The 27562-nt window shown below is 45.3% G+C and overlaps 1 protein-coding gene across 1 annotated transcript; it reads right to left on the bottom strand.

Annotated features, from left to right (window-relative positions):
* Positions 1-362: 362 nt before the first annotated feature.
* On the bottom strand, positions 363-26455 carry nlrc3 (NLR family, CARD domain containing 3). Its single transcript, XM_015963401.3, has 20 exons — positions 26268-26455; positions 16572-16720; positions 13586-13674; positions 13108-13282; positions 10814-12560; positions 10651-10737; positions 10455-10538; positions 8190-8273; positions 8028-8111; positions 7815-7898; positions 6412-6495; positions 6171-6254; positions 5998-6081; positions 5539-5622; positions 3058-3141; positions 2818-2901; positions 2601-2684; positions 1958-2041; positions 1599-1682; positions 363-1507 (listed from the first exon to the last, which is right to left on the bottom strand). The coding sequence occupies exons 2-20, from the start codon at positions 16693-16695 to the stop codon at positions 1417-1419; spliced, it is 3405 nt and encodes a 1134-aa protein (XP_015818887.3). The 5' UTR covers positions 16696-16720; positions 26268-26455; the 3' UTR covers positions 363-1416.
* Positions 26456-27562: the final 1107 nt, after the last annotated feature.

Here is a 27562-nt window from a genome sequence, read left to right as displayed (position 1 = left end):
TTCCGTTTCAACCCAGTGTCTTACAAATAGAAAAATAAATAAACCAAGAAATAAACAGCAACAACAGCTACACCGTTGTTAACGCTGTTATACTTAACGCCGTTACTTCCAACACTGAAAGTCAGAAGCTGCAAAGCAGAATATGACAAAAATGATAATGATATTTGCTTTTGGTCTGCAATGTTGTTTTAGTATTTGTTAGATTGCAGTTAATTAATTAATTGCACAGACTTAACTTTGGGTATTGGTTTGTGCTGGGGTCTGCTACGTTTGAAAGAAAAAAGATTTTTAGTGTAAATGCCCCCCCCCCCGCCCCCCCCCCCACACACACACACACACATTTATTTTACAGTATACTGTGATGTTTTATTTTATAATAGTTGACACTGAGGTTTCAACAGGACTTTGCATTGTGACTACATTGCGACTCAGAAATATTGCGTTAACAACGGTGTCTGGACTGGTGTTTCATGTAAACAGTTATATTGAAAAACACAAACTGAATACTGAATTTTATTTCAAAAATAAAATTTAAACAGAAAATCTACCCCATCAACAAACAACTGTAAAAGACAAATGACAGCAAATGACCGACTGGGAACAGTAATGGTTACAGCATCTGCAGCAATTCTAATCCAGGTTTGAACACTTCATTTGGATAAGTGCATTCAGAAAGCACATGATTAAACAGCTTCGTTAAAAAGCTTAAAGGCACAAGTCATTTTGAAGACTAGTGTTTTTTTTATCTAACTGAAAATAAATAAAAATACACTAAGTAACAAATAAATCTGAGAAAATAAAACACTACACTCAGAGAAGAACACATTTTGACATGTTTTAAAATATTACGCTCAGCTTGTTGAAACCATTGAGTCATGACCTTTGAGGTAAACATCCATGATTTAGCCTTCATGTACACAGCATGTTCCCAAAACTGCAGCTAAATTGTTCCCATAACGACGTCAGTTTTACACCCACAGTCAGACCTATGTGCTCACTCGGCTCACACAATATTGTTTTTTTTAATAGTTACACAGAAAACAGGCTGAGAAAAGTGGATCCCCACTGTCTCGCACACGGCCGTATCAGATTCAGGTTTTGGGTAAAAAAGATGCTAAAAGCAGTTCACTCTAATCTTCTACTTACTGAATTCTGAGAAAATGTCTGTTTCTTTTGTCTCTGTTCTTTAGACATGAGACTCGCTTCTGCTGAATTTTATTACAAACATGGCTTTAGACGTCTTTTATACATCTTAAGATTCATTTAAACGAATGAACACACAAAACAGTGAATATTCAAAGTGCTTCTCCACAAAAACATTTTTTTTCCACAGGCACACTTTCATGAGCGCATCAGAGGTAATGCGGGTTTGGTTTATAGATGTTGGTAGAATTAAATCATCATTAGTTTCTTTAGTTAGATGTCCACCACACAGCCGGAGGCGCTGGCTCTTATTGCATCAGATATGACCTTTGCTCCAGATTCTCCAATGCCATTTCCTTGCAAACTGCAAAAATAAATAAATACATTTTAATAGCTTCTACTTTTACAGACTCATGAGCCAGCGGATAGACTAACATGAAGCATGCAAAACATACTTGATGTATGTCAGTTGGTGGTTTCCCTTTAAAGCTGTTGCAATGAAAATGGCTCCATCCATTCCCAGAGAGTTTTCCTGCAGGCTGATGAATCCCAGAATCAGATTCATTAGTATTTACAAAGTCTGAATTAGTGATTTGTAAATGATAGTAGTTCAGGGAAACCATGGAGGAAATTTCAAGACATTTTGAGAACTCCACTCTAAACTCTGCTTACAATTTGCAGTAAGATACTGACAAAAAAGAAACGATAAAGGTTAGTTCATCTCAACAATTTGACTCATTATCGGCTTCAGAGCAAGATCACTGGATTTTTGAAATATTTGGCCGCGAAGCATCATGATGCTGTCAAAACTCACTTCAGTGATTTCAGGCTTCTGTTGCATTTCATGGCATTGGCCAGGGCCTTTGCTCCCTTCATCCCTACAGCGTTCCCCCGCAGGCTAAAACACAGGAGAAATCAGAGAAAAGGTTTAGAGCACAACAGAACAAACCTACAACCGAGGTTCCAATAAACACGTCTGTCAACATCAAACTTCATTTACAGTAGATTTCTAAATGAAGAAAACAGAAAAGGACAACTCTTGCTGAGGCAGATCACACCGCATATCTTTATGGCATTCCAGTGATTGGTAGTTCATTTCTTTCAGTGATCTTCAAAGGTGAAACTAATATATGAGATAGACTCCTTCCATGCAAACCAGACATTTCAAACCTTTATCTGTCATAATTGTGGTGATTATTGCTTTCAGCTGATGAAAACCCCACATTCAAAATCTCAGACAATTAGATTATATAAAAATATAGACTCAAAGTGTCACTCTAATCAGCTAATGAATCCAGAACACCTGCAAAGCGTTCCTGAGCCTTTAGATGGTCTCTCAGTCTAAACTGGATTACTGACTTATATGGACTTTTGCACCATATTCCTATTTTTGAGTTTCACCAGTAATACAGTAAAGAGCTAAATAGAAAAGGACACAGAAGAGAGCCTGGACTCACTCTAATGTCTGCAGAGTTTGATTGGTCATTAGAGCTTCTGCCAGTGCAACAGCGCCACACGTACCTGCTGAGACTCCCTGCAGACTGATCAAACAGCACAAAACGGGGGGTGGGGGAGGTGAGAGAAAATAAACCAATTCTACTTGTTCCTACTTCTTGTTGCATTTGTGGGAAACAATAATGATTCAGCTGTCACATCGTATTTATTGATACTAACCACAGGGTACGCAGAGATGTGTTGATTTTCAGAGCATCAGCTAGAAAAATCACGCCTTCGTTACCGATAGCATTTTCCTGTAGGCTGCAGCAGGAGATGAAGACAGAAATCATTCATGCATCGAATGATCAGTTCAATGAGCACATTTTCACAAAGCAGCAGGTAAATCCCTGGTCATTGATTGGATCAACATATCTACAGAGGATCTGTTGAGTGAGACAGAGTGAGGGTGGTCTTTACTCTAAAAGCTGAATTGTGTTGTTGGAGGCGAGTGCTTGAGCCAGAGCTTTGGTGGCTGTTGACTTGATAAAATTCCACTGGAGGCTGTGAAAAGAAGAGAGAACGCAGACCCAAAGGAGTCAGAACATTCGTGCAGTTGCAGGAAACACTGTATAAACAATGACTGGATCAAGTTTTTTAAATTTTACATGGTATTTGGATTTTTTAATCTGGGTCTGATTTTACTTTTAATTTTTACGGCTAGAGAAAAAGAACATTGTTGTTTATTTTGTAAGATACTGATGATATTTCTTCCAAATTCCAAATAAAAATATTGTCCTTTATTAGGTGAAAATTACAAAATGGTTCAAAATGACAAAAGCTAAATTAAATGTTGTGTGCTCAGACCAAACAGAGGAAGATTATTTTATATTTGGTTTGTAGCAAATTAGCTTCAAACCCCTTCTGGCCTTAAAGCATAAAGATGAAGTATTAGTATTAGTACCTTCACCACAAACCTGTGGTATCCCTGTTCTACTGTCCTCTGGTGTACCATCTAAAGGTGGCAAGGGCCAATTATGTTATTTGTCTGAAGCTGTTATATTGTTGTATAACTCTACAATAAAAGATAGATAAATAGTAGATATCTCTATTTTATTAATATCAGACAGTAAACAGTTCACTTTAAAAGATTTTTAAATTATTGTTATTTCAGGCATTAAAGAGTTAAAGAAGGATGAGCATTTGTGTACGAGTGTGTGTATGTGTGCGTGCATGTTTGTGATGATAAATGATAAATGCCCCACGCTTGTATAGCGCCTTTCAGAGTCAGAGGACTCCAAAGCGCTTAACACTACATTTTGTCATTCATCCATTCACACAGTGGTGATAAGCTACGATGTAGCTACAGCTGCCCTGGGGTGCACTGACAGAGGTTAGGCTTCCAATCACAGGTGCCACAGGTTCGCTCTGACCACCACCAACAGGCAAGGTGTGCCCAAGGACAACAGCATCCGGAGCCGGGATCAAACCTGCAACTTTCCAATTACTGGACAACCCTGTGTGTGTGCAGTGATGCTGCAAGGTTGTCATGGAGATGAGGAAGTGTGGTTGGTCTCTGGTAGAGCAGTTGGGAGGGGTTACATGCACATCTAAGTCGAGCAACGGAAATAATTACGCTAACACCTTAATCAGAGAGGAAGTCTTTATCCTACTTTACATGTCCATAAGAAAATCAAATTATTGAGTGAAATGTGTCAAACTCCACAACAGTAGGTGGCGATATGCACCTTTTGTGTTGGTATTATAGCAAATAGCCTAAAGCAACAATAAATTGGAAACAAACGCTGGAGGGAGGGAAGCAGATGGAGGAATAGCAGTAAATGGACAACAGGCAAAGGAATGGACGTGCTCTCGGATCATTGGACTACCACTGCAAAACTTAACTTCTCAAAGTGACCAGCATACAGGAAGTTTAGCACAGAAAATCATTAAAGACCCATCACACCCTCTTCATACTGTTTTCGAGTGGCTGCCCTCCAAACGCTGACTTCGATGCCCATGCTGTAAAACATAGAGGAGAAGTTCCTTTGTTCCCAGAGCTGTGCTTCTTCTTAATTCTTAGTGCCGATAGGGGGCGTGTGCATTACTTGCATGTGTGCGTGCATGTATGCATGTGGATTTGTGTGTGCGTGTGTGTGTGTGTGTGTGTGTGTGTGTGTGTGTGTGTGTGTGTGTGTGTGTGTGTGTGTGTGTGTGTGTGTGTGTGTGAGCCAAAGGTTTACTCATTGTTGGTCATTCACATGCGAGGTTATGACATGAATGCGTATATAGGTTTTATGGGTTTTACGAATGTGTAAATTGGTTGGGTTTTTAGAATTTAGAGATTTTAGTGCCAGCTGCTTCACAATGCTGTCTCGAATTGCCCCTCGGGGACTAATAAAGTTGTCTTGAGTCTTGAGTCTTGAGTAACGCCACAGCACAGTACGTTAGGTATGTCTACGGTTTGAGTGTGTTGCATGTCAGATTGTGGCAATGATATCAGAAGACAGGTTTCGTGCCCAGGCCTGCCAACGCTCGGCTAACTTGGTATGTTGTTTAGATAAAGAGAGGTTCGGGTTTCTAACTGCAATATCGGTACCTTAGCTTGATTACAGTTCGGTTTAACTTTAGTCAGTCTAAGGTGTTACATGCATCTACAAAGTTACATTTTAGCCGAACTAAGGCAACAATTTGGTTTTCTGACACTGCATGTAAACACACCAAGTGTCTCACTGCTGCTGCAGTTTTGACTTGGTTCAATGCTTGTCAGCCCTCTGGGTGCTCCTTGCCTGTCCTGCCTGTCTGCATTCAATTCAATTCAATTCAATTCAATTCAATTCAAAGATACTTTATTAATCCCAGAGGGGCATGTGGTGCCTCTTGTGTGTGCGTGATTGCAGAAACCGTTTCTCTGATGACTTGTATAATTTGGAGAACTTGATTCCTTTCTACTCCACTTACTGCAGAGAGGTAAGTCCTTGATTGCTCCTGATGGCCCTGGCGATTGCTTGAACCCCATCATCGTGTAGCAAGTTGGCTGTCAGACTGGGGTGGCGTACATGCAAAATATGCACACACACACACACACACACACACACACACACACACACACACACACACACACACACACACACACGCGCGCGCGAACAATGACATAACTTTCAGTATCCTATATCACGTTGTTTTCAGTGGGTGGGTTTTTACACACAACCTTGTGTGTGAAACTGACTTTAATTAGAAAAAAAAGATTATTTTTATTATAACTCTATACCTGTCAAGCTGTCAGAGCTACCATGGATGCCATAATAACCCATGGTTTCCCATGAGCCACAGCCTGGGGGAGCAATTCCCCTAAGAGGCATATATGTCCACAGTAACTGTGAATAATTTCACAGCACCACTATTAATGAGGTGACTCACTCAAGGTCCTGCAGAGAGTTGTTCTCCTGCAGAGCTTGGGCCATGTTTTTGGCTCCTTCCACTCCAATAGAGTTCTCTCTTAGACTGCAGAAAAAAATTAGAAGGATGAATGAGTGAATGTGGGATGAGTGTAGCATCCAGTAATTGTAAAAGAGGCTTTAATTAACACCAACTTCAAAAAGACAAGGCCTCGATTGAGCCTGAGGGCTTTGGTCAGCACTGTCATTCCCTTGTCGCTGATTGAATTACTTTGAAGGCTGAAGTGGAAAAAAGTAAAAGGTTTCAATAGAAGTCACTGATGTACAGTTTTACACTTTTTCACCAAATTATTTATCTTCAAAATGCATCCTAAGAAGACAGTTTCACTGGTAGATAACAGAAAACACACAGCACTGCTGATGATGGGATACTGACTGAAGTGAAAGCAGAGAGTGGTTCAAGGTCAGCGCTTCGGCCAGAGCGGCTGTTCCTTTGTCCCCGAGCTGGTTACTGCACAGGCTGCATGGCGGGGGAACAATACAGAAGGAATGTTCAAGTAAAACAAATTCGAGGCTGAAACTAGTTCTTTCCAGTCGCTAATAAGAAAGAAATTCTAGAAAGGATCAGTGCAGATATAATAAATAAACCTCAGCTTAATAGTTTTACTTGCATTGTGTGGCAGTAAAGACAATATTCCATGTTCTGCTTTTATTGCTTCAGGCAATAGTTCATAACCTTTGATGTAATTAGAAAATATATAAACAATTAATAACTTGCTGCAGAGAACTCTGGACAAGCTCTGTTTGGAGAAGCAGACCGAGGTGACAAGCTAACATTTAGCAAAGCGTCTAACCACTGTCGCCTTCAAATGACTCGTCTTTTATTTGTGTTTGATGTTGTGTTCTATTCTGATGGTGTTAAGACTCTAAAAGGTGCATGGTAAATACAGGCTCTTTACTATTTTTACCATTTCCGCTAATTTTGCATTGCATAGTCATAGAGAACTAATAACCTCAGCTGTATCTGGGGAATATCATTATGATTCTGTATGAATGTGAAACTGAGAGCAATTACAACTTTTTAAATAAGAGTTCCCTAACGCCTCCGTCTAGTTCATGTCTTTAGGTATTTTATAAAGGTGGCAGAAAGCTGCTTTGATCTTAGCTGCGGTTAAAAGAACCTTTTGCAAAAACCCTTCTACAGGAAAGGCCTTATCTTGAATTATATGCATCTTTTGTCATTTATTTTTCTTGTGATTTATATTTAAGGAGAGACTGTCTATCATCATGTTTGCTGTTTTCTCATTAACATAAGCAAGACATTCTCTGACAAGGAGCAGCAGCGCATGTTGCTTAATAACATGTTTGTATCATTTAGCATTAATGGCATCTTCATAGAAACGTAATTTACCATGCAATATGCTCTAATAGATCCCACAATGTCACAAAGGATGACCTTTGACCTTGTTATTGATAAAAGGCTGAATGGTTCTTGTATTCTCTCAAAAAAGCTCCTTCACTGCAAAAAAGTTCGTATTTTCTTGTTTTCACTGCCATTTTTGTCACATAAAGTTAAAATAACAAATAGTTTAAAAGCAAAAAATATATATTTTCATGTCTAATAATGTCAGTGACCTGTTTTCCTTTCACTTACTGGTGCAAATGTCCTGTTAAAAGCAAATGTGGTTGTTAAAAACACCTTCAAATTTTACATTTCGTCAATATCTTTTGTGTTTGGAGCATTTTTAAACAAATGAAATGCAACCTGTAAACCCCACATCCTGTTTCTAGTTCATTTTTAAAGTAAGGTGAGTAAAAAGATTCATGCAAACTGTGTACATCAGCTTTGTGAGAGTTCGGTTTGTTTTCAGTGCGTCTGCAATCCCTTTGGCTCCGGCTGCTCCGACCGTGTTCTTCCTCAAACTGAAACAACACATGAAGACAAACAATTTGTTTTAATGCATAAATTAAGCTAACATTTATATTTATAATCATATTGATAAATGGAATACCCAACAATAAGCGATGACTAAAACCAGGACATAAACGTACTTTAGAGACACCAGTTTGCGGTTGCACTGCAGCACCTCTGCAAGGGCTTGTGCACCTTCCTTCTCGATGGCGTTGTTCTGCAGGCTGATGAGGGGAAATGTAGGTAGAACAATGCTGGTGTAATGTTAGATTATTCAGCACAAGAACCAGAGCTTTACTCACTTGATTGATATCAGGACTTGGTTCATTTTCAGCGCTTCTGCTAGAAACTTTGCACCTCTGGATCCAATGTTGTTGTTCCGCAGGCTGAGGAACAAAAGAGGTTTGTGACATTCAGTTTGTTCTTACCTGTTCCCCCCGCCACACACACACACACACACACACACACACACACACACACACACACACACACACACACACACACACACACACACACACACACACACACACACACACACACACACACACACACACACACACACACACACACACACACACACACACACACACAAAACAGAAATACAAAGGAAGCATTTCCCTATTTGCCTTAAGACCAATTTTACAAGTCTTGAAATAAATCAAGGTACATTATTTTGGACCGAATAGAAAATATTTAATAAATAATTGTGTTATAATTTAACATAGATGAATCTGGGACCCCTGTGATTTCTTGACTCTAAACTTGTTAGACCCTGAACTTGGAGCCCTGCATTAGAAAGGGCCGTGTCTGTGTGGTCGGTGACAATTTTTAAAATTTGAGGGATTTTGTCACTCAGCTTGCCATCACCTCTATCCAGAGCTCTGTTTTACAGGAGAGTCGTTTTTCATCACCAACACTCATGTGCTCTTGAGGCAAAATGTTATATTAGCTGGAAAGTAAGAAAAAAAGGAGGAAACATTCTGTGGCCAGATGAATCCAGCTTAAGCTTACTTTAGGGAAAAGCAGATTTCAGGCTCCATGTGCATGAGACAAAAACTAAAACATAGTGGTCTGTATTTGTGAGAATGTACCTTTGAGGCAAATATTGGATCAAAGGACAAAAAGAGAACACTGTTTCTCCTAAGGAAGGTCCTCATTGTACATGACTAACAGCAGGGATTTAAAAAGGCAGAGCATCTGTGCTTGAGAAGCCTGACTGTAGACAGGAGACTGTATTGATCAGGGCTGGTGGAGCTGCTGCAAGGCTGGGAATATACGTACTTGCTTTTTAACCTGGCGTTGACACAGTGCAGCAAGCAGGCTGCGTCTAGTTCACATACTTGCTGCTGCACTGCACGTAGTACTGCAGGAGTCCACTAGAGGGCACAGTAGAGAAATCAGACCGGATAGAGTCTGGGGATTGTAAGGTGACCACAACAAACACGGCATCACTAGATTTGATCAGTCACTGATTCATTTTGAGATCCAGAAAGAAAAAAACACAGCAGCGGTGTTGCAGATAGTATGAAAGACCTCTAAACGAGAAACGGAATGACAATGGCGAGTGTGCATCAATTTCTGAGAACGCTCAAACAGACGCAAATTAGGTGTGGCAGCCATGATAAACATGTGTTTACGCCGTTAAAAGCAAGTATATTCTGTCCCTAACACATTCCTACAAATCACCCCTTTCTGTTTTATCACCTGTTGCCAAAACGATGAAAAGTGAGCTACGGTGTTTTTGCTTGTGCGTGAGTGCGTGCGTGTGTGTGTGTGTGTGTGTGTGTGTGTGTGTGTGGGGGGGGTGGGGGTGGGGGGGGGGGGGGTGGATGGGTACACATAGGTTTGCTGGTAAAACTTCTCATGCAGCACTGGACACATTTTTAACGTAACATGTTTTAATCATTGATTGTTCATCTATAATCAACTAACTTCTTAAGCTAAAATGGCTGCCACAGAAAATAAAGGTTGTAACTCAGTCAGTTTTGCTGACAGGACTTTTTCAAAGAAAACTATCTGACATGATAGAATTTAGAAACAGGCTGCATTCCATGTCTGCATCTGTACACGTGGGCTGTTCTGTAAAAAATGCATACAAATAGAACATGCTCTAAATGGAATGCAGCCCTTGTACCTACTCTAATAAACCTGTACCTACTTTACTTTTTCAAGCCAGTGAAAAACGTTCTGCGGCTTTGCAAAGGTTACATGGAGCACTGAGTTATTTTAAATATTTGACCTAAAACAGCAATAACTCTGAGAATATCCTGGTTTGAAAACGTGGCATGGAAAACAGCAAGTGGCACGCACGAACATAAAAAATGGAGACTATTAGAAACATTTTAAAAGTTTTATCAAAATGGAGTCACTTCTACGATAGTAAACAGACTCACATTTTAGATTTGCATGAATTATCAGAAAGTCAGGGCTTGTGGTACTTGTGTTGGTGAAATAACTTTTGATTAAACGAAATCTGTGATTTACACACTTTCCTCTTGAAGCACAAAACCTGCTGATATGAACTCAAACACACATTTGTTGTTGTGGTTCAAACAAATAATTCTCACTTGAGAGATGTTAGAGTCCGATTGACCAGGAGGGCTCGACTCAAGGCTTTAGCTCCTTTGCTGCTGACAGCGTTGTCTGCCAAGCTGCAAGAATAAAAAGAAGAAGTTGCACAACTTATTTTCAGTACCTGGTCATTCATCAGTCTTGTACAAATGCCCAGAGGGCCACCAAGGTACAACAGAAAATCAGCTGAACCTTATTTTCTGGATGTGGCAGTCTTTGGCACTCAAGAGGCTTCCGAGCAGTTCCATCACATCGTCTTTCAGGTTGTTATTCTCCAGCCTGTTTAACAGATAACAGTTTTCAGCCTGAAATCTGAGAGCTCTCGCTAACCGAGTGTGCGCTTTGAAGAGCTGACCTGAGATGGCTACAGTACAGCAGCTGTGGCAGTAAACTTTTCACCGTGGTGTAGTTCAGACAGCCCGTCAGGTTGGTCTGTTCACTGCACTCTGGAGACACGTGGAGCAGGTAGCCGAGCACCACGCAGTGAGGCCGTGTTAACTTCCCAGCCAAGCTCCCATCACGCAAGTCCTCTTCTATGCTCCGGAGCTGCTCTGTGTGCTGCAGCTCCTGTAAACAATACGCCAGGTTGACCGAACGAAGGGAAACTACAGCCCCCGCGCTGGCCAAGAGGCCTTGCAGAAACCCCACAGCCCACACCTTCTGATTGCCATCATCTTTACCCAGAGTCAGGAGTCCAGAGAGAGGTTTGAGCGCTGTTGGGCTCAACAGGCCTGTCAGGAACCGCACAAACACATCCAAGTGGCCATCTTCAGCTTGCTGTGAGTGTTGAAGGGCACTTCTGAAGTGGTTTTGGAAGCCAATCTTAGGCCATGTCATGGTGCTTTCTGAGAACAGGTCAAAGATGGCCCTCTTGGAGGAAACATGATAGAAAGTAGCAGCAAGAAACTCCTGCACCGTCAGGTGTGTTAGTCTGTATGTCGTGTGTATGCCCGACTCCACTCGGATCAGAACCCCAGCACCAAAACTGCTTTGAGTCAACAGTAAATCTATCCCATAGGCCTTGAGGTCCTGCTCGTTGAAGGTGTACTTGTGCTTCAGTAGGCCATAGAAAGCCATTCGTCCCAGGTTTGCCAGCAGTTTTCTATTGGTCCCGTGAAGCTGCTCCATTTTTACGGGCTCTCTGCCTCTAGGCTCACCTACTTCTGCTTTCATGGAACAAAAATGGGCATAAAGTTCAGTGCAAGTCCTTGGAAGGCTCTCCTGTGTTCCACTCTGCATGATGTACAGCAAAGTATCAGCTACCATCCAGCAGATGCACGGTATGGAACACATCACCATCAGGATCTTGTGGGACTCCAAGTGTGTCCAAATCCTGCTGGCAAAATCCTGTTCGGAGAAGTGGTGGTTCAGGAAAATCTGGATGTCTGTGGGGCTGAATCCTGGTATCTCAGTGACCCTGTCTACCAGTCCCCCAGGGATGAGCGAGGCCACCCCTGGCCTGGATGTCACCCACACTGCCACATCTGGGAGCAGGTTCCCTCGGATGACGTTAGTAATGAGGTCATCAATGGGGATTTCCTTCTTTGGGTCATTGCAAGGAGCTGCATCTGAGAAGTTTAAAGTGCTGCGAAATTCATCCAAACCATCAAGTATGAGCAGCGTTCTGCAGGCGCCACTCAGAACTAAACTGGGGTCGGCCAAATGAGGAAAAGACTGTTTCAGAAGCCTCTCAACAGAAAGTTTGTCCAGCGAGTTCAGCTCACACAAGGTGAGAGGTAAGATGAAGTGTATGTCTGTGCAGATGGCCCCTTGGCTCCACTGTCTGATGAAATGCCGTACCCACGTTGTCTTGCCCATACCAGCCACTCCAACTGTGAGGGAGACCCTTGGAGGAACACTGACTCGCGTCAGAGGCTCAAAGAGCTTCTCCAGTCCCAGCTGCCTCAGATGATTTCTCTTCCCACCTCGAGTCACTCCAACCTGCATCAGGTCGTGTTCCTTTTGTTGTAAGTCAGAAAGTCCGTCAACCAGCAGTAAGACTCTCGAGGAGGTGTCCAGTTTGGGGCAGCTGAATGAATCTCTGTCTCTGTGCTTTTCAAGTAGCTGCAAGAGCACTTCTTTATGCTTCTCCACCATGGTACCTATGGATAGAAAAAAACTTGGTTGATATAATTCTTCAATCAACCAAAACAGCTTCTGTTTTTCTCATAAATGTGAAGTGGTTAGTATCTGTTTACTGTAAATAAAACGGTTTTGGTCAGAAGTACGAAGGTTCTATCAGCCTTTCACTTCCTTTTTACTGGATTTTCATGTTATTAACTGGATGTTCCTTCATCCTCTAAATCAGAGGCTTCCACATTTTTCAGCTCCAGACCCACAAAATAGCAAATGTTCAGGCATGTGGCCCCAGAGATCTCTGATTTGATCAAACAAATGTTAAAACAGTTAAATCATTCAGGCCATAAAGAAACCCACTTCAGCTCCACTTCATTTATGCCCATTTATAACAAGTTGGTAGAATTTTAGCAGCAATCACTCTAGAAATATAGCTTCAGCAGTTGCTTTTCAAGTTTGCTTTGTCTTCTGGGAAGCCTGACAAGACCCCTCGTGTGGCTCTCGGTGACCCATGGAGGGGTCCCGACCCCATCTTTGGGAACCACTGCTCTAGATCCAGTTTGAGCCTCTTACCGTGGTTTTTGATGAGCCAAGCCACCGGAGAATCGGAGCCCTCTATGAACAGCTGAAGAGCATCGGAGCTTTGACGCTCCTTGGCAGTGACAACAGTGGTGAGCCTGCTGACCTGCTCTTGTAGCTTTCCTGCTTCCTTGATGTTGGTCTCCTCAGCTGAAGTCAAGACTCCCACCTGTAATGGATGCATTTGAATAATGCTTTTCTCTTATTAATTATATGCTCATTTCCTTGTGATTCTTTTAGGTCACACCCCTATAGTAAAGACCATTTGTGGCGTCAAAAAGATATGGGGTGTGCGATAGCCGTACATTTTCTGTTTTACGATGGCTAAGCTACAGTTTGGCTGTTTCCAGAGGTTTTGCTCTAAAAGGCAGAAGGTGTATCCTGCTTTTCCATTAATGGCACATACTTTAGCATCCTCTTCCTTTCTCTGATAACATTCCACAAAACATCCAGTTAAAATTGCACAACACACCTTTCTGAGATGGTCTAATATCTGCTCCAGGAAGGAAGGTGAAATAAACCTCTGCAGCTGGTCTTGATGATTTTGGAGCCAGTGAAGATCTAAATCAGAAACGGAGAACCATTGTGAAGTGTGTTTCTGTGTAAAGTAAAAGGACAAATCAAAACCCAATTGCTGTTTCTTTCACTGTGGGTTTCTTCCTATTTTATTATTATATTTAACTTACATTGCTGTTAGCATCAGGGATAATAAGAAACACCATTTAAATTCTGGTGTGTTGGATGACGTAGCTCTGCAGTGTCGCGTTGACATCAGGGGCAGTTCCACTGGACTGGCGGACTGGGGTGATGGTCCCCCTATTTAAAAAGGGAGACAGCAGGGATGTGTTCCAGCTACTAAGATATCCCACTCCTGGACCTCCCTGGAAAAGGTCTATTCAGGGGTTCTGGAGAGGAGGGTCTGTTGGATAGTGGAACTTTGGATTCAGGAGGATCAATGTGGCTTTCGTCCTGGCCGTGGAACACTGGACCAGCTCTATACCCATAGGACAGTCCTGGAGGGTGCGTAGGAGATCACCCAACCAATCTACATGTGTTTTGTGGAGAATTTGTTTTGGAGAAGGCGTTCAACCGCGTCCTTCGGGGGGGGGGGGGGGGGGGGGGGGGGGGCTTTGCGGGGTACTTTGGGACTATGGGGTACCAGGCCCTTTGATAAGGGCTGTTAGGTCCCTGTATGACTGGTGCAAAAGCTTGGTATGCATTGCCGGCAGTAAGTCGAGCTCGTTCCCAGTGAGAGTTGGAAGGCTGCCCTTTATCGCTGATTCTGTTCATAACTTTTATGGACAGGATTTCTAGGTGCACCCAAGGTGTTGAGGGCATCAGTTTTAGTGGCCTGAGGATCAGGTGTCTGCTTTTTGCAGATGATGTGGTCCTGTTCACTTCATCAGAACGTGATCTTCGGCTTTCACTGGAGTGGTTTGCAGCAACGTGTGAAGCAACTGGGATGAGAATCAGCTCCTCTAAATTTGAAACCATGGTCTTGAGTCGGAAAAGGGTAGAATGCCTTCTCCGGGTCAGGGAGGAGGTTATGTCTCAAGTTGAGAAGTTTAAATATCTCATGGTCTTGTTCACAATTGAGGTAAAGATGGAGCCCGAGATTGATAGACGGATTGGTGCTGTGTATGCAGTGATGTGGGCATTGTACCGATCTGTCGTGGTGAAGAGAGAGCTGAGCCTGAAGGCAAAGCTCTCTCTTTACTGGTCAATCTACGTTCCCACCCTCACCTATGGTCACAAGCTTTGAGTAGTGACCGAAAAAAAATGAGATCGCGAATACAAATGGCCAAAATGAGTTTCTTCCTCAGGGTGTCTGGGCTCTCCCTTAGAGATAGGGTGAGAAGCTCGGTCATTAGGGACGGGCTCGCAGTAGACCTGCTGCTCATCCAAATTGAGAGGAGCCAGTTGAGATGGCTCGGGCATCTGATTAGGATACCTCCTGGATGCCTCCTTGGTGAGGTTTTCTGGGTACATCCAACCAGGAGGAGACTTAAATGAATAGTGAACGGTAAATGGCCTGTATTTGATATAGCACCTTCTAGATTCCTGGAACCCCCCAAGGCACTTTACAACACAAACTCTCATTCACCTATTCACCCACATATTCACACCCTGGTGGGGATGAGCTACATTGTAGCCTCAGCTGCCCTGGGGCACACTAACAGAGGCGAGGCTGCCATACACAGGCGCCATCGGTCCCTCCAACCGCAAGGGGGATTAAGTGCCTTGCCCAAGGACACAACAACAGCGACAGAACGAGCGGAGCTCAAACCTGCAGCTTTCCGTTTACGGGGCAAGCACCTAACTCCTGTGCCAATGTCGCCCCAGGAAAGAAGGAAGACCCAGGACACCCTGGAGGCACTATGTCTCTCGGCTGGCCAGGGAACACCTTAGGATTCCCCCGGAGGAGCTGGCCCAAGTAGCTGGGGAGAGGGAAGTCTGGACCTCAGCTTAGGCTGCTGCCCCCATGACCCCAATCCAAAAAAATGGACGAAAATGTATGTACGGATGGATGAATGGAATTTAAATTCTATGAATACATTGTGCTGTGTGTGCAGTGGTTCTGACAATAAGATGAAATGGAATTGGATGATCTCATGTTGGAGAAATAGGATTTACTCCCTTCAGGACTGACTGGATGTTCCAACCAGTAAAGTGGAGGGATAAGCTTGATAATTATTCCATGTGTGTTTTTACTGTAGCTGTTTATCTCTTCTCTTCAGGGCATGATGCAAGGCATTAGCACCATGAAAAGTTTATATCTTGTTTTATCTGCATGACGGACTCCCATCAGGTGTATCTTCAAACCGATTAATAAAGAAGAATTCCTGGAAGTCTAAAGGAAAACATCCTGACTATTCTCCGTGGCATTCTGTGGAATAAAAATAAAAGCCTTTAAAATAAAGATCATTAGAAGTTCTTGCAGGCCCCGTCAGCCCTACTTCGGTTTCCCCTTGTACACGGAGGTGGTTAGCAGAATTAAATTCTCTGTAACTGCTTAGATTTAGATGTTTCCTTTCATTAAATTTAAATATCTGTTTTCTAAAGTCTTTTTTCTAAATGAAAAATGTCAATGAGAGTGAATTTGGCAGGGTGACTGATCCACATCCAAATTCACTGATAGAAATTTTCATCTTGATGAATTTTGTAGCTGATTGTTCTGATAAAATGTGACTGAAAACAATGCATTAGACCGATGATAATCACAGTGTTTAATCAAAGTAAAACCCAGACTCTTTGTGATTCTGTCTCTGTTGTAAAGAAAGGCTCTTGTTTTATTTCCACGCAGATTTTCTTCACCCCTCTCAGGGTATTGCTGCTTTCATCATCATTGATTTTCTAATTAGCGTGAATGTTGCTCATGGCACAGTTTTCCTACACGCTTGTTTATTAAATTATTAAACAATAAAAGTGGAAAAAGTGGCGTGAGGTAGCTCCCATACCTTCTGTTTGTGTTTGTGATGAGGCAGAGAGGGACGTGGACTGTAGATCCATGTAGCAGTCGTCCTGCCACATTATACGCTTGCTCCGATCCATGAGAGAATCGTAATGTTCCTTCCTGTCCATGAGAACATGAGGAGCGATTTCAACCCTGTTGGTGCACAAACACAACAGTTAGAGCTGAAAAACAACAAGTGGGTCACAGCAGTGATGAGTGCTAAATGAGCACCAAACTTTTACTTTCCGACCAGAAGAAAGTGCTTTTCTTTTCAGTTACGTGTGTCACACTCTGTCCTGTCTCCCCATTTGGTTCAGCCTGCATTTCTGTTAATTGCTCCCACCTGCCTCTCATTTTCCAATCACCCAAGCTCCCAGCCCTCTTGTATTTAAACCCCTTCAGTTCTGTCTCTTTGTGGATCATTGTTTCATTGTCCAGCGTGTGATCATTAAATACTTTTACTCGTGCTGGTTTGTCTGCCTGCCTGCCTGCTTCCCTCACCCGTATGTGGATCCTTGCATCTGCTTCACTGACCGCCACGCGCTGACAGAATGATCCACCCCACTAAAAGATCCAGTGGGAAGATTCTCCCCTGGGAGTGCCTGCTCCAATTTCTCTCCTCGGACCACCGGCCGGCTTCTCCTCCTCCGGCGTCGCCTCGCCACAGACGCCGCCACCGAACTTCAGCCTCTGTGATCCTCTCCACCCTCCCGGAGCCAGATGAGAGGTTGGACCGGGAGACGCTGCCAGACCGCTCCTGCTACGTGGGCACCAGACTGGCTGTGTGCTCCCCGGAGTTGGCCCACGGCGTGGGGAAGGATGCCGGGCTCCACCGCAACCCTGTGTCCCAGGACGGAGCCGCGAGCTCGCCGCTGCCACGGCTCGGTGCACCAGCTTGGACCCGCTCCCAGTCAGACCTGCAGTCCCGTCTCCGGTCCAATCAGCGCCTCCGTCATCTGCAGGCGGAGAAACAACGCCTACAGCCCAGCTGACAGAGGTCGCCGGTCTCCAGGCGGAGCTTGCCCGCATCCGTCAGCTCGTCAGCCTCCAGGAGTCCCACCTGGACACCCTATCCTCCCCGAATCACCAGGAGAAGGTTTCAGTCCAGTCAGCAGCTCCCTCGTCTCAAGGCCAGAGGAGCGAGCCCGCGGCCCACCCAGCAGAGCTCGCCAGTCTCCGAGCTGAGCTGGCCCAACTCCATCAGACCCTCAGTCTCCAGGAGTTCCAGCTGGACGGTCTGTCCTCCCTGCTCTCCCATTTTCCGGCGTCTCCAGTTCGGTCCGCTCTGGTCCCGGCGGTGACCCGAGAAGCTCTTCCCCCGGGCCGGCCAGTCCAGAAGTCGGCAGCTCCTCCTGCAGCGGCTCCGACTCCACTTCAGAAGTCGATGGTTTCGGTCCAGAAGTCGGCGGTCCAGAAGTTGGCGGTCCAGAAGCCGACGCCCCCGGACCAGAAGCCGACGCCCCCGGACCAGAAGCCGACGCCCCCGGACCAGAAGCCGACGCCCCCGGACCAGAAGTCGACGGAGGTCGACGCCTCTCCCAATCCTGTGGTCGACGCCTCTCCCAGTCCTGTGGACGACGCCTCTCCCTGTCCTGTGGACGACGCCTCTCCCTGTCCTGTGGACGACGCCTCTCCCTGTCCTGTGGTCGACGCCTCTCCCTGTCCTGTGGTCGACGCCTCTCCCTGTCCTGTGGTCGACGCCTCTCCCTGTCCTGTGGTCGACGCCTCTCCCTGTCCTGCGATCGACGCCTCTCCCTGTCCTGCGGTCGACGCCTCCTGGTGTCCTGCGGTCGCCGCCTCCTGGTGTCCTGAAGTCGCCGCCTCCTGGTGTCCTGAAGTCGCCGCCTCCTGGTGTCCTGAAGTCGCCGCCTCCTGGTGTCCTGAAGTCGCCGCCTCCTGGTGTCCTGAGGTCGCCGCCTCCTCCTCCAGTCCAGAGGTCGCCGCCTCCTGGTGTCCTGAAGTCGCCGCCTCCTCCTCCAGTCCAGAGGTCGCCGCCTCCTCCTCCAGTCCAGAGGTCGCCGCTCCCTCCTCCAGTCCAGAGGTCGCCGCTCCCTCCTCCAGTCCAGAGGTCGCCGCTCCCTCCTCCAGTCCAGAGGTCGCCGCTCCCTCCTCCAGTCCAGAGGTCGACGCTCCCTCCTCCAGTCCAGAGGTCGACGCTCCCTCCTCCAGTCCAGAGGTCGACGCTCCCTCCTCCAGTCCAGAGGTCGACGCCGCCGCCTCCAGCCCAGAGGTCAAGGACGTCTCCTCCAGCATCTCTGCCTCCAGTCACCGCCGGTCCCGCCCTCGCCAGACGCAGGCCCCCAAGAGCCTGTCGTCGTCTCCTCCTCTGCCGCAGACGCAGGCCCCCAAGAGCCTGTCGTCGTCTCCTCCTCTGCCCCAGACGCTGGCCCCCGGACTCTACTGGTCCCTGCCTGATTCCCTCTGTCTGGAATCCGCTCTTTGAGGGGGGGGGGGGGGGGGGGGGGTACTGTCACACCCTGTCCTGTCTCCCCATTTGGGTTAGTTGGTGTTGCTTGATAAAGCTGGTTCATTATTCATTTGGGTAGGAATGGGCCATGTGGCCTACGATCTATATCACATTATATTTTTTCTTCTATTTATTTATGTCAAAATTATAGTTTTTACATGCTCATGTGCCAGATGAATTTCAGCAGAACAATTACTTATAAAAATTATTGAAGAACATTTGACGTTCAAAACTTATTCAAGAATAAACCTTAAAGTGTTGTGATTCATTCTTCAAACAAAGCAACACAAAAATGCTCATGAAATGAGTAAGGATGAAGATATTTAAATAAAATTCTAGCTAAATGGGAGGAAAACACAAAATTATACTTTGAAATTAAGTGAAAAATGTAAAAACAGAAATAACATTTCCAACTTTTCTCATTAAATGAATCACTTTTCATGTTTTTCATTTTCTCATAGAAGTTCATTGTTGCTTCAGTCAGGACAACTGAAGGTAAAAAGATGCGTTGCTTCGTTCTTTTGTCGACATTAATAAATAAATTGGAGGTTTATGGCCTGTATTTGATATGGCACCTTTTAGAGTCCTGGGAACCCCCCAAGGCGCTTTACAGCTCAGTCATTCACCCATTCACGCACACATTCACACCCTGATGGCGATGAGCAACATTGTAGATGCCCTGGGGTGTACTGACAGAGGCGAGGCTGCCGTACACAGGCGCCACCGGTCCCTCCGACCACCAACCAGCCGGCAAGATGGGTTAGGTGTCTTGTTCAAGGACACAACGACAGCGACAGAGTGGGGCTTGAACCTGCAACCTTCCGATTACGGGGCAAGCACTTAACTCCTGTGCCACCATCGCCCACCCCATGCTGTGGGTGGAGAAAAGAAGAGGTTTATTCTTTCTTTCTTTTTCTGATTGAGCGACGCTCTGATCAGCGGGTCTGGGGTTATTGGAGGTCAGAGCCACGGTGTGCACCAGCTGCAGGGGAGAGAGGAGCTGCACAACCTTGTGCAGAATTTTCTGTTTAACAATAGTTTAAAATGTTTTCTCCAACTTTTAGAGACATTGCACAAAGTTTATGAATGTGCTGTCATCGCATGGCAGTGATGGCTAATTGGTCGGTAACAAGATGGCGCCTGTGCTTGGCTTACCCAATGTCACCTGCCACTTTTTCAAACTTTTCTCCACTAACCTCCTCTTTTCCACCTTGCTCCTGTCTGCGATCCTCTTCAGTAGTGTCCCTGCTACCATCTCCTATGATCGCCAGACTCTTTTGTCCTTCCGTTTGTTCACGATCGCCCAAGATGCACCGAGGATGTACCTCCCTGTTTGTTTATCTGAGTGGCGCACTGGCCCGGAGCCAAACGACAATTCCAACCAGGGTGCCTCCAGGGAAAACGTCGGAGGAAAAGAGGTAAACGAGCAGGAATCCAGGTGAGAATAAGACTTCTCTTAAAGCGTGGTTTATCTAGTAAACATCGGCATGATCTTCTAACTTCTTGTCCTTTGTTTGGTGACTTGAGCGCCACTTCCGCATTCCCGCCAGGCCGCGTTGCGGCGTGGTTTCTCCGTCCAAGTTTTTTATGGTCGGTTTCTCCTCATTCCTCAGTGGTTTCTCCTCCTGTTCCCTCCGTAAGTGGTTTTTATAAACACCGTGGATCTAACCCTGCTAATTTACGTCCACTAACTCCAGCTGTTTCTGTAGTTTCTGATTCCTCCACCTAACTCAGCATGGTTCTATTAAAAACCCGCTCTGTTAACAATAAGTCATTCTTGCTTAATGCTTTAATTCTCTCTAAAGACCTGGATTTTCTGTTTCTGACTGAAGTTTGGCAGCAAACATCTGATTATTCTGGTCTCTCTGCCCGAGTGGTTATTCTTTTCTTAGCCAGCCCTGGGGTTCTGGTCATGGTGGAGGCCTAGCTGTTGTTTTCAGAGACCATCTTCCAGGTAGCTCTACAACCTCTGGTCACTTTGCTTCCTTTGAACTGCAGCTGATTTAAGTCGGGCGTAAGGACCCGTTCTACTGTGCTGTGGTCTATCGTCCACCTGGTCCAAACAGTTCTTTCCTTCAGGAGTTTAGTGACTTTCTATCCTCCACTCTGAAGCTGTCCAGACTGGTGATTGTTGGTGATTTTAACATCCACGTTGATGATCCCTCTGATCACTTTGCCATGAATTTCTCCAGCCTTATGGACTCCTTCAGCTTTACCCAACGTGTTTCTGGCCCCACACACACCAGGGGGCACACTCTAGACCTTGTTTTTAGCCTGAGTCTAAATGCTGACAGTGTTTGTCCAGAGGACATCAGGACCATCGTCCTAGATAGCTTTGCTCCTGTTTCTGTGCCTGAGTTATCCAAACTAGTTAACTCTATGAAGACCTCTGCATGCCCCCTCGACATCTTACCCTCATCTTTGTTTAAAAGTGCTTTTCAGTCCATTGGTCCCAGCGTGCTCTCTATAATTAATGCTTCTCTGGTTTCTGGTCAGGTCCCTGCTTACTTTAAGAACGCTGTAATCCACCCGCTTCTTTAAAAAATGAGTCTTGATGCCTCTCACCACAGCAGCTTCAGACCCATCTCTAAACTTCCGTTCATCTCCAAGATCTTGGAAAAGGTTGTGGCTAAACAACTCACAGCTGCTCTTGATGAACATAATATCTGTGATTGCTTACAGTCAGGTTCTTGTAGAGCTCTACTGAAACAGCTCTTCTTAGGGTCTCTAATGACCTTCTGACTCACAGTGATGCAGGGGACTGTTCTGTTCTGGTCCTACTGGACCTGATTGCAGCCTTTGACACTGTTGACCATTACCTGCTACTGGAGAGGCTGAGAGACTGGGTAGGCCTATCAGGAACTGTTCTGGAGTGGTTATCCTCTTATCTTTCTGAGCACTCCTTTTCTGTGGCCGTCTCCAAGTTTAGGTCCTCCACCACCTCCCTTACCCATGGTGTCCCACAAGGTTCTGTGCTGGGGCCTCTGGCCTTCCTCCTCTATCTGCTTCCTCTTCAGCACATCCTGAGCTCCTTCAAAGGAATATCCTACCATCTTTATGCAGATGACATTCAACTATACATCTCCTTTAAGCCCCATGAGATGTCTAAGTTGCAGCTGTTACACACCTGCTTAGACTCTATTAAAACCTGGATGGCTGGGAGCTTTCTACAGCTGAATGAAGATAAGACTGAGATCCTCATCTGTGCCCCAGCCAAGCTGGTTCCCAAAGTCAGAGACTCTCTTGGTCAGCTTGCTTCTCACACCAAACTTCCGTCAGGAATCTTGGTGTGACCTTTGACCCAGCTCTCACCCTGCATTCTCATGTCAGTTCTCTTGTTCGCTCTTCCTTCTTCCATCTCAGGAACATTGCTAAGCTGAGGCCCATTCTGTCCTGCTCTGAACTTAAGACAGTTCTCCACACCTTCATCTCCTCATGCTTAGACTACTGTAACTCTCTTTTCACGTGTCTGAGCAGAACCTCCCTGAACCGTCTACAGGTGGTTCAGAATTCCTGTGCTCAGCTTCTGACCAAGTCCTCCAAACAACCCACATCACCCTGCTTCTCCTCCAGCTTCATTGGCTGCCAGTCAACATCAGGGTTCATTTCAAGATCCTGGTTCTGGTCTATAGGGCCTTACATGGACAAGCACCATCTTACATTGGTGATCTTCTTAGTCCCTACACCCCCAGCTGGTCCCTGAGGTCCAGTGATCAAAGCCTACTGGTTGTGCAGCACCAGGCTAAAGACCAAAGGTGACAGATCATTTGCTGCTGTGGCCCCCAGACTCTGGAACTCTCTCCCCCTGAGCATGAGATCAGTGGACTCAGTGGACTCCTTTAAAAAGCAGCTGAAAACTCACTTGTGAAGCTGGCTTTTGTATGATCTTCTTCACCACTCTCTCTTGATTCTGCTCTCCTCACCTATTCCACCTTCCTCAGGATCCACTGATTTCCCTCTTTCCTATTCACTCTCTCTCTTTCTTAACATTTTTTTAATCACAATTGTTTATTTTTTGCTCATTTGAAATATATTTTTAACCATTTCCTAAATTCTTTTTAAAATTTTTACATTTTTTGTTTTAGTGAAACACCTCGTGATTTTTTTCTTGAGAGGCGCTTTAGAAATTATATTTTCTTCTTCAGTGCCAAGACACGCCGAGACAACTGACTTGGTGTCTAAAAAGTACACAACTTCTGCAGTTTTGGAGTCATTTTGGGTTCAAAGCAAACTATAAAGGAGAGCTGGTAAACACTGATGGGGTTATTTGCGCAAGCAAAGAGAGGACAGCAAAGGTTTCAGGCCTGTTAGCACAGGAGGAAGCCTTAGCTGAAATAGCAGCCTTCTGTATGCAGCCTGTTATTAAAAGAGATGACAACGTGCATTTCTGGTTGGAAATATGCAGCCAGCTTTCCCCAGATGACGCAACCAGCCCTAAAGTACCCGTATGTCGGTGCCACAAGCTCATCGAAGTGGGTTTTCAGCAGCTGGTCCACAATGTCCCATGTTGAAGCCCGAAAAAGGTAAACATGCTGGTATTTCTGGCGAAAAATCTGAAGCTGCATTTTTTTTAAGTTAATAATATGTGTGTTATGTTGTTATTGTGTTAGTGATAGTGTTTGCCACTCAGTTTCTGAACGGTGAAGGTCCAAACCAACAGTTTGGTAATTGCAATTGAGGTTTGCATCATCATTTTAGTCCCAGTAATACTGTACAGCGTGGTAAAATGTGGAGGAAGCTAGACGGTGTTAGAAACCTAGTAGAATGACAGAATTTAAAATGTAAATTCAGTTTATTATTGAGCTTTTCCTTCAACGCAGTCGATTCAAATGTTTAAACCTCACAAGCTACCTTCACTTAGTACTTTTTAAGAGTATGAAATGACCACAGACCGACAATAACGCCAATCAGAATAAAGTATTGGTTAAATTTGTTTATTTATTTATTTATTTTTTTTTTTTACCGTGTCCTGTCTGGCTGTGAAGCTAGCAGAATTGATGTCTGAATGCTGGTGACAAGCCTTACAGATTTATTCTCAGGTGGAGCATCAAAGCGTTTGCTTTTAATGTCACGCCTGATACTTAAAACTTTATTGTTATTGTTGTTGAATGCTTTGTAATTCCGACCAGACACGGAGACAGAGGTGAAAGAGAAAGGAAAAGAAAAGGTGGGGAGAGGGGGGGGGGGGGGTTCCACAAAAATAAACAAAAATGAACAAGAGTCTGCTTCTAGACCTGCAGAAAAAGAGACAAAAAAAAACAATGGGACACAAAAAAAGGGACACAACAACAATACAACAAGATCTACCTATCACTGCGTCAACTTGATGAAAAGAAAAAAATATATATATATAATCAACATTGCTTAACTGAAGAATCACGATAATAAATCACAACGCATTAAGTGCCCACCATAGTCTTAAGACCTGTGTTTAACGTGCCCAAGCCCATACTTTTGAGAGCACCATGTGAGCACTTGTGTGTGTACACGCGCTTGTTTATTTAAGGTTTTTCTATAGGAGCGCCCAACAGAGAGTGTGAGGGACCACAGATCCGCCCCCCAAAGATGCGCAGGAGACGGGGGGAGCTCCAAGTCCCAGAGATCCAGGCGCTGCCCCAGAACGCAGGAACCCCAAGCAGACTGCAACCAGGAAGGCCCCCGCCCCCCTCGAGAGGCACAGAGGATCACCCCGGGGGGCTACAACCAGCAGCCGGCAGAGTCCCTGGAGACATCAGCGGCAAGCCCACAGGCCCGCCCGCAGCCTCCCACCCCCTAGCCGGCCGAGCCCGGGACCCAGGGGCGACCACCCCCGCCGGGGACCCAGCAGAGCCCAGGGACCCAGACCCCACCAGGCAGCCACCGGGATCTAACCGGCAGACGCCAAAATCTTAAACCCCCAGACCCAGTTGCCACGAACACTCAGGCAGACCAAGGCACTAGCCCCCACACCAGGTGTGGCAGGGGGAGGGGGGACAGAGATCTATATCATCAAGAGAAGTTCCAGGAGAGGGGAGGACCCAAAGGCCCCACCTGACATATACAGTCATACACAAACACAGTCACACGCTCCCTCCCTCATGCTCACACATGCACATACAACCCAAGACTTACAAAAATGCACGCCGGACACCCACTCATGCTCCCCATACACACCCTATTCACTCTGGTCCCGGTACTGCTGCACATTGGGTACAACCATCACCGGTAACCAGAGTTTGACCCTTTCTGCTGGGGTGCTGATGAGCAGGCTCCCCCGCCCAACGCTGAGCACAGCAACCGACCACCCCAGACCCCAACCAGACGGCCAGATCTCCCTCCTAGCCTCCAGCCCCAGGAAGCCTAGCAACAACAGAGGTGGCTAAGACCCCTAGTCTCCCTCCGCCTGCTCCAATATAGTGTTGTGTGAACATGAGGTGTATTCCATGGCTGTGGTGAGTGGGCAGTGCGGGCATCATCCAGCATATGCCAGCTGATGCCACTGCACCACCCCACTTACACCCTCAGCCATCAGTGTCTAAGTGAGGTTTAAAATTGGAAGTGGGCACCGGCACTCGGGAGGAGGCTGAAATATCCCCCTGCCAAATGCCGTTGAATGTGCTCACTCCCAAGGCCCTAAGTGTGTGTTTGTGTGGAATGTCGTCAGTGGAAGTGTATAAGGTGCAAATAAAATTGGGGGGCAGGTTTCCACAGGAATGCGGAAATGGGGTCCATACCCGCACTCCCTGACTTGCCTACCCCCCAAGGTCCTATGTGTATGTTTGTGTGATGATGTGAGGGAGCAGGAGGAGAGAAATATGCGGGGATGGGGAGGAATGGCTGGTTGGGCTTAGCCCTCCAGGGAGCCAGCTCCCCTACTGGCCCCAATAGGGTATTGGTTAAATTTATACCGAAGGTCTCAACGAGGTCCACAGGAAGCAAGCCTTCCTCTGTGGTTCACTGCACCTCATGTAGTTTTAGAAAGGAAGCTAATTCAGTTCAATAGTTCACAACATATTTGTCTGTACTCTCACCAAAATCTATTTCAAGTTCTTTTCAAGCACTTTTTGAGGTGAGTTTTAAAGATTTACCATAACTGCACAATAGGAATGATTTACACTAATATGAACAATACATTTATGCTCAAACCAACCCTCTAGGAACCCAGCAGTTACTTAACAATAACTGAAACATAAATGTGGGCATAAGTTGAACATTTCAGTTTAAAGGTGTAAAAGAAGAAAATAAACAACTCACCAGTTTCTTTAAGAGGTCCTGAAAATGTCGGAAAAATAAAAAAAATATCCACATTCCAGAAGTCTCTTATGACAGCTCACAAAGCAAAGTTTTGAGTAGACAATCAGCGAGTAAATTCTACTTGTGTTGAGAGCAGCAGCAGCTCGAATCATAATGTGGTTGGATCTGCTGATGAAGACACGGTTTCATGCTGCAGCATCTTCCTGTCGAGAGCTTCCTGTGCTGAATGCAGGATGAATCAGAAAACTAAAGACAAAAACGGAAGAGAGCAGCTTTGCACTTGTGCACGCAGTGTGTTAAGATCCTAGACCAGAATGTTAAACCACAACTCAGTCTCGCTGTACCTGCATGGTAAACAGTACCACATAATGTAAAAATAATACTGCAAATCTCTGAAAACTGCACACACTCAAACCACTCTTCTTTACTAAACATCTCTATTTCATTCAGGTTTGATGCTTCTGAGCATGGACAGCTCTCTAACTCACACCACAGATCTTCAATAATATTCAGGTCTGGGGACCGAGATGACCATTCCAGAATGTTCTACGTGTTCCTCTGCATGAGTGCCTTAGTAGATGTTGAGCAGTGTTTAGGCTTGTTGTCTTGTTGAAAGATCCATCCCCGGTACAGCTTCAGCTTTGTCACTGATTCCTGGACATTGGTCTCCAGAATCTGCTGATATTGAGAGGAATCCATGCATCCCTCAACTTTAACAAGATTCCCAGTCCCTGCACTGACCACACACCCCACAGCATGATGGAACCACCACCATGTTTTACTGCAGGTAGCATATGTTTTTCCTGGAATGCTGTGTTCTTGTTCCTCCATGCATAACGTCCCTTGTTATGCCCAAATAACTCAGTTTTAGTTTCATCAGTCCACAGCACCTTATACCAACATGAAGCTGGCTTGCCCAGATGTGTTTTAGCAAACCTCAAGCTGCTCTGTTTGTGCTGTGGGTGGAGAAAAGGCTTCCTCTGCATCACTCTCACATACAGCATCTCCTTGTGTAAAGTGCACCGAATAGTTTGAACGATGCAGAGTGAGTCTCTCTGAAGTAAGATGATGTTGTAGGTCTTTGGTGCTGGTCTGTGGGTTGACTCTGACTGTTCTCATCATTCTTCTCTTGTTTATCTGAGATTTTTCTTGGTCTGTCACTTCCAGCCTTAACTTGAACTGTTTCTGTGGTCTTCCATTTCCCCAATATGTTCCTAACTGTGGAAACAGACAGCTGAAACCTCTGAGACAGCTTTTTGTATCCTTCCCATAAACCATGATGGTGACCAATCTTT

This window comes from Nothobranchius furzeri, chromosome 16 (genome assembly GCF_043380555.1).
Source record: "Nothobranchius furzeri strain GRZ-AD chromosome 16, NfurGRZ-RIMD1, whole genome shotgun sequence".
Classification (NCBI taxonomy): Eukaryota; Metazoa; Chordata; class Actinopteri; order Cyprinodontiformes; family Nothobranchiidae; genus Nothobranchius; species Nothobranchius furzeri.
Note: the sequence above shows the minus strand (reverse complement) of the source record. Positions and strands in the feature narration are given on the sequence as shown.

What these genes read in the sequence shown, in the direction of transcription:
- nlrc3 (XM_015963401.3), bottom strand. Translation starts at nt 16,695, where the DNA reads ATGGACAGGAAGGAACATTACGATTCTCTCATGGATCGGAGCAAGCGT. An exon ending in CAAACTCTGCAGACATTAGA is followed by an intron (nt 2,042 to 2,600) that starts GTGAGTCCAGGC and finishes CCTGTGTTTTAG; the next exon opens with CCTGCGGGGGAACGCTGTAG. An exon ending in CACCAACTGACATACATCAA is followed by an intron (nt 1,508 to 1,598) that starts GTATGTTTTGCA and finishes TTATTTTTGCAG; the next exon opens with TTTGCAAGGAAATGGCATTG.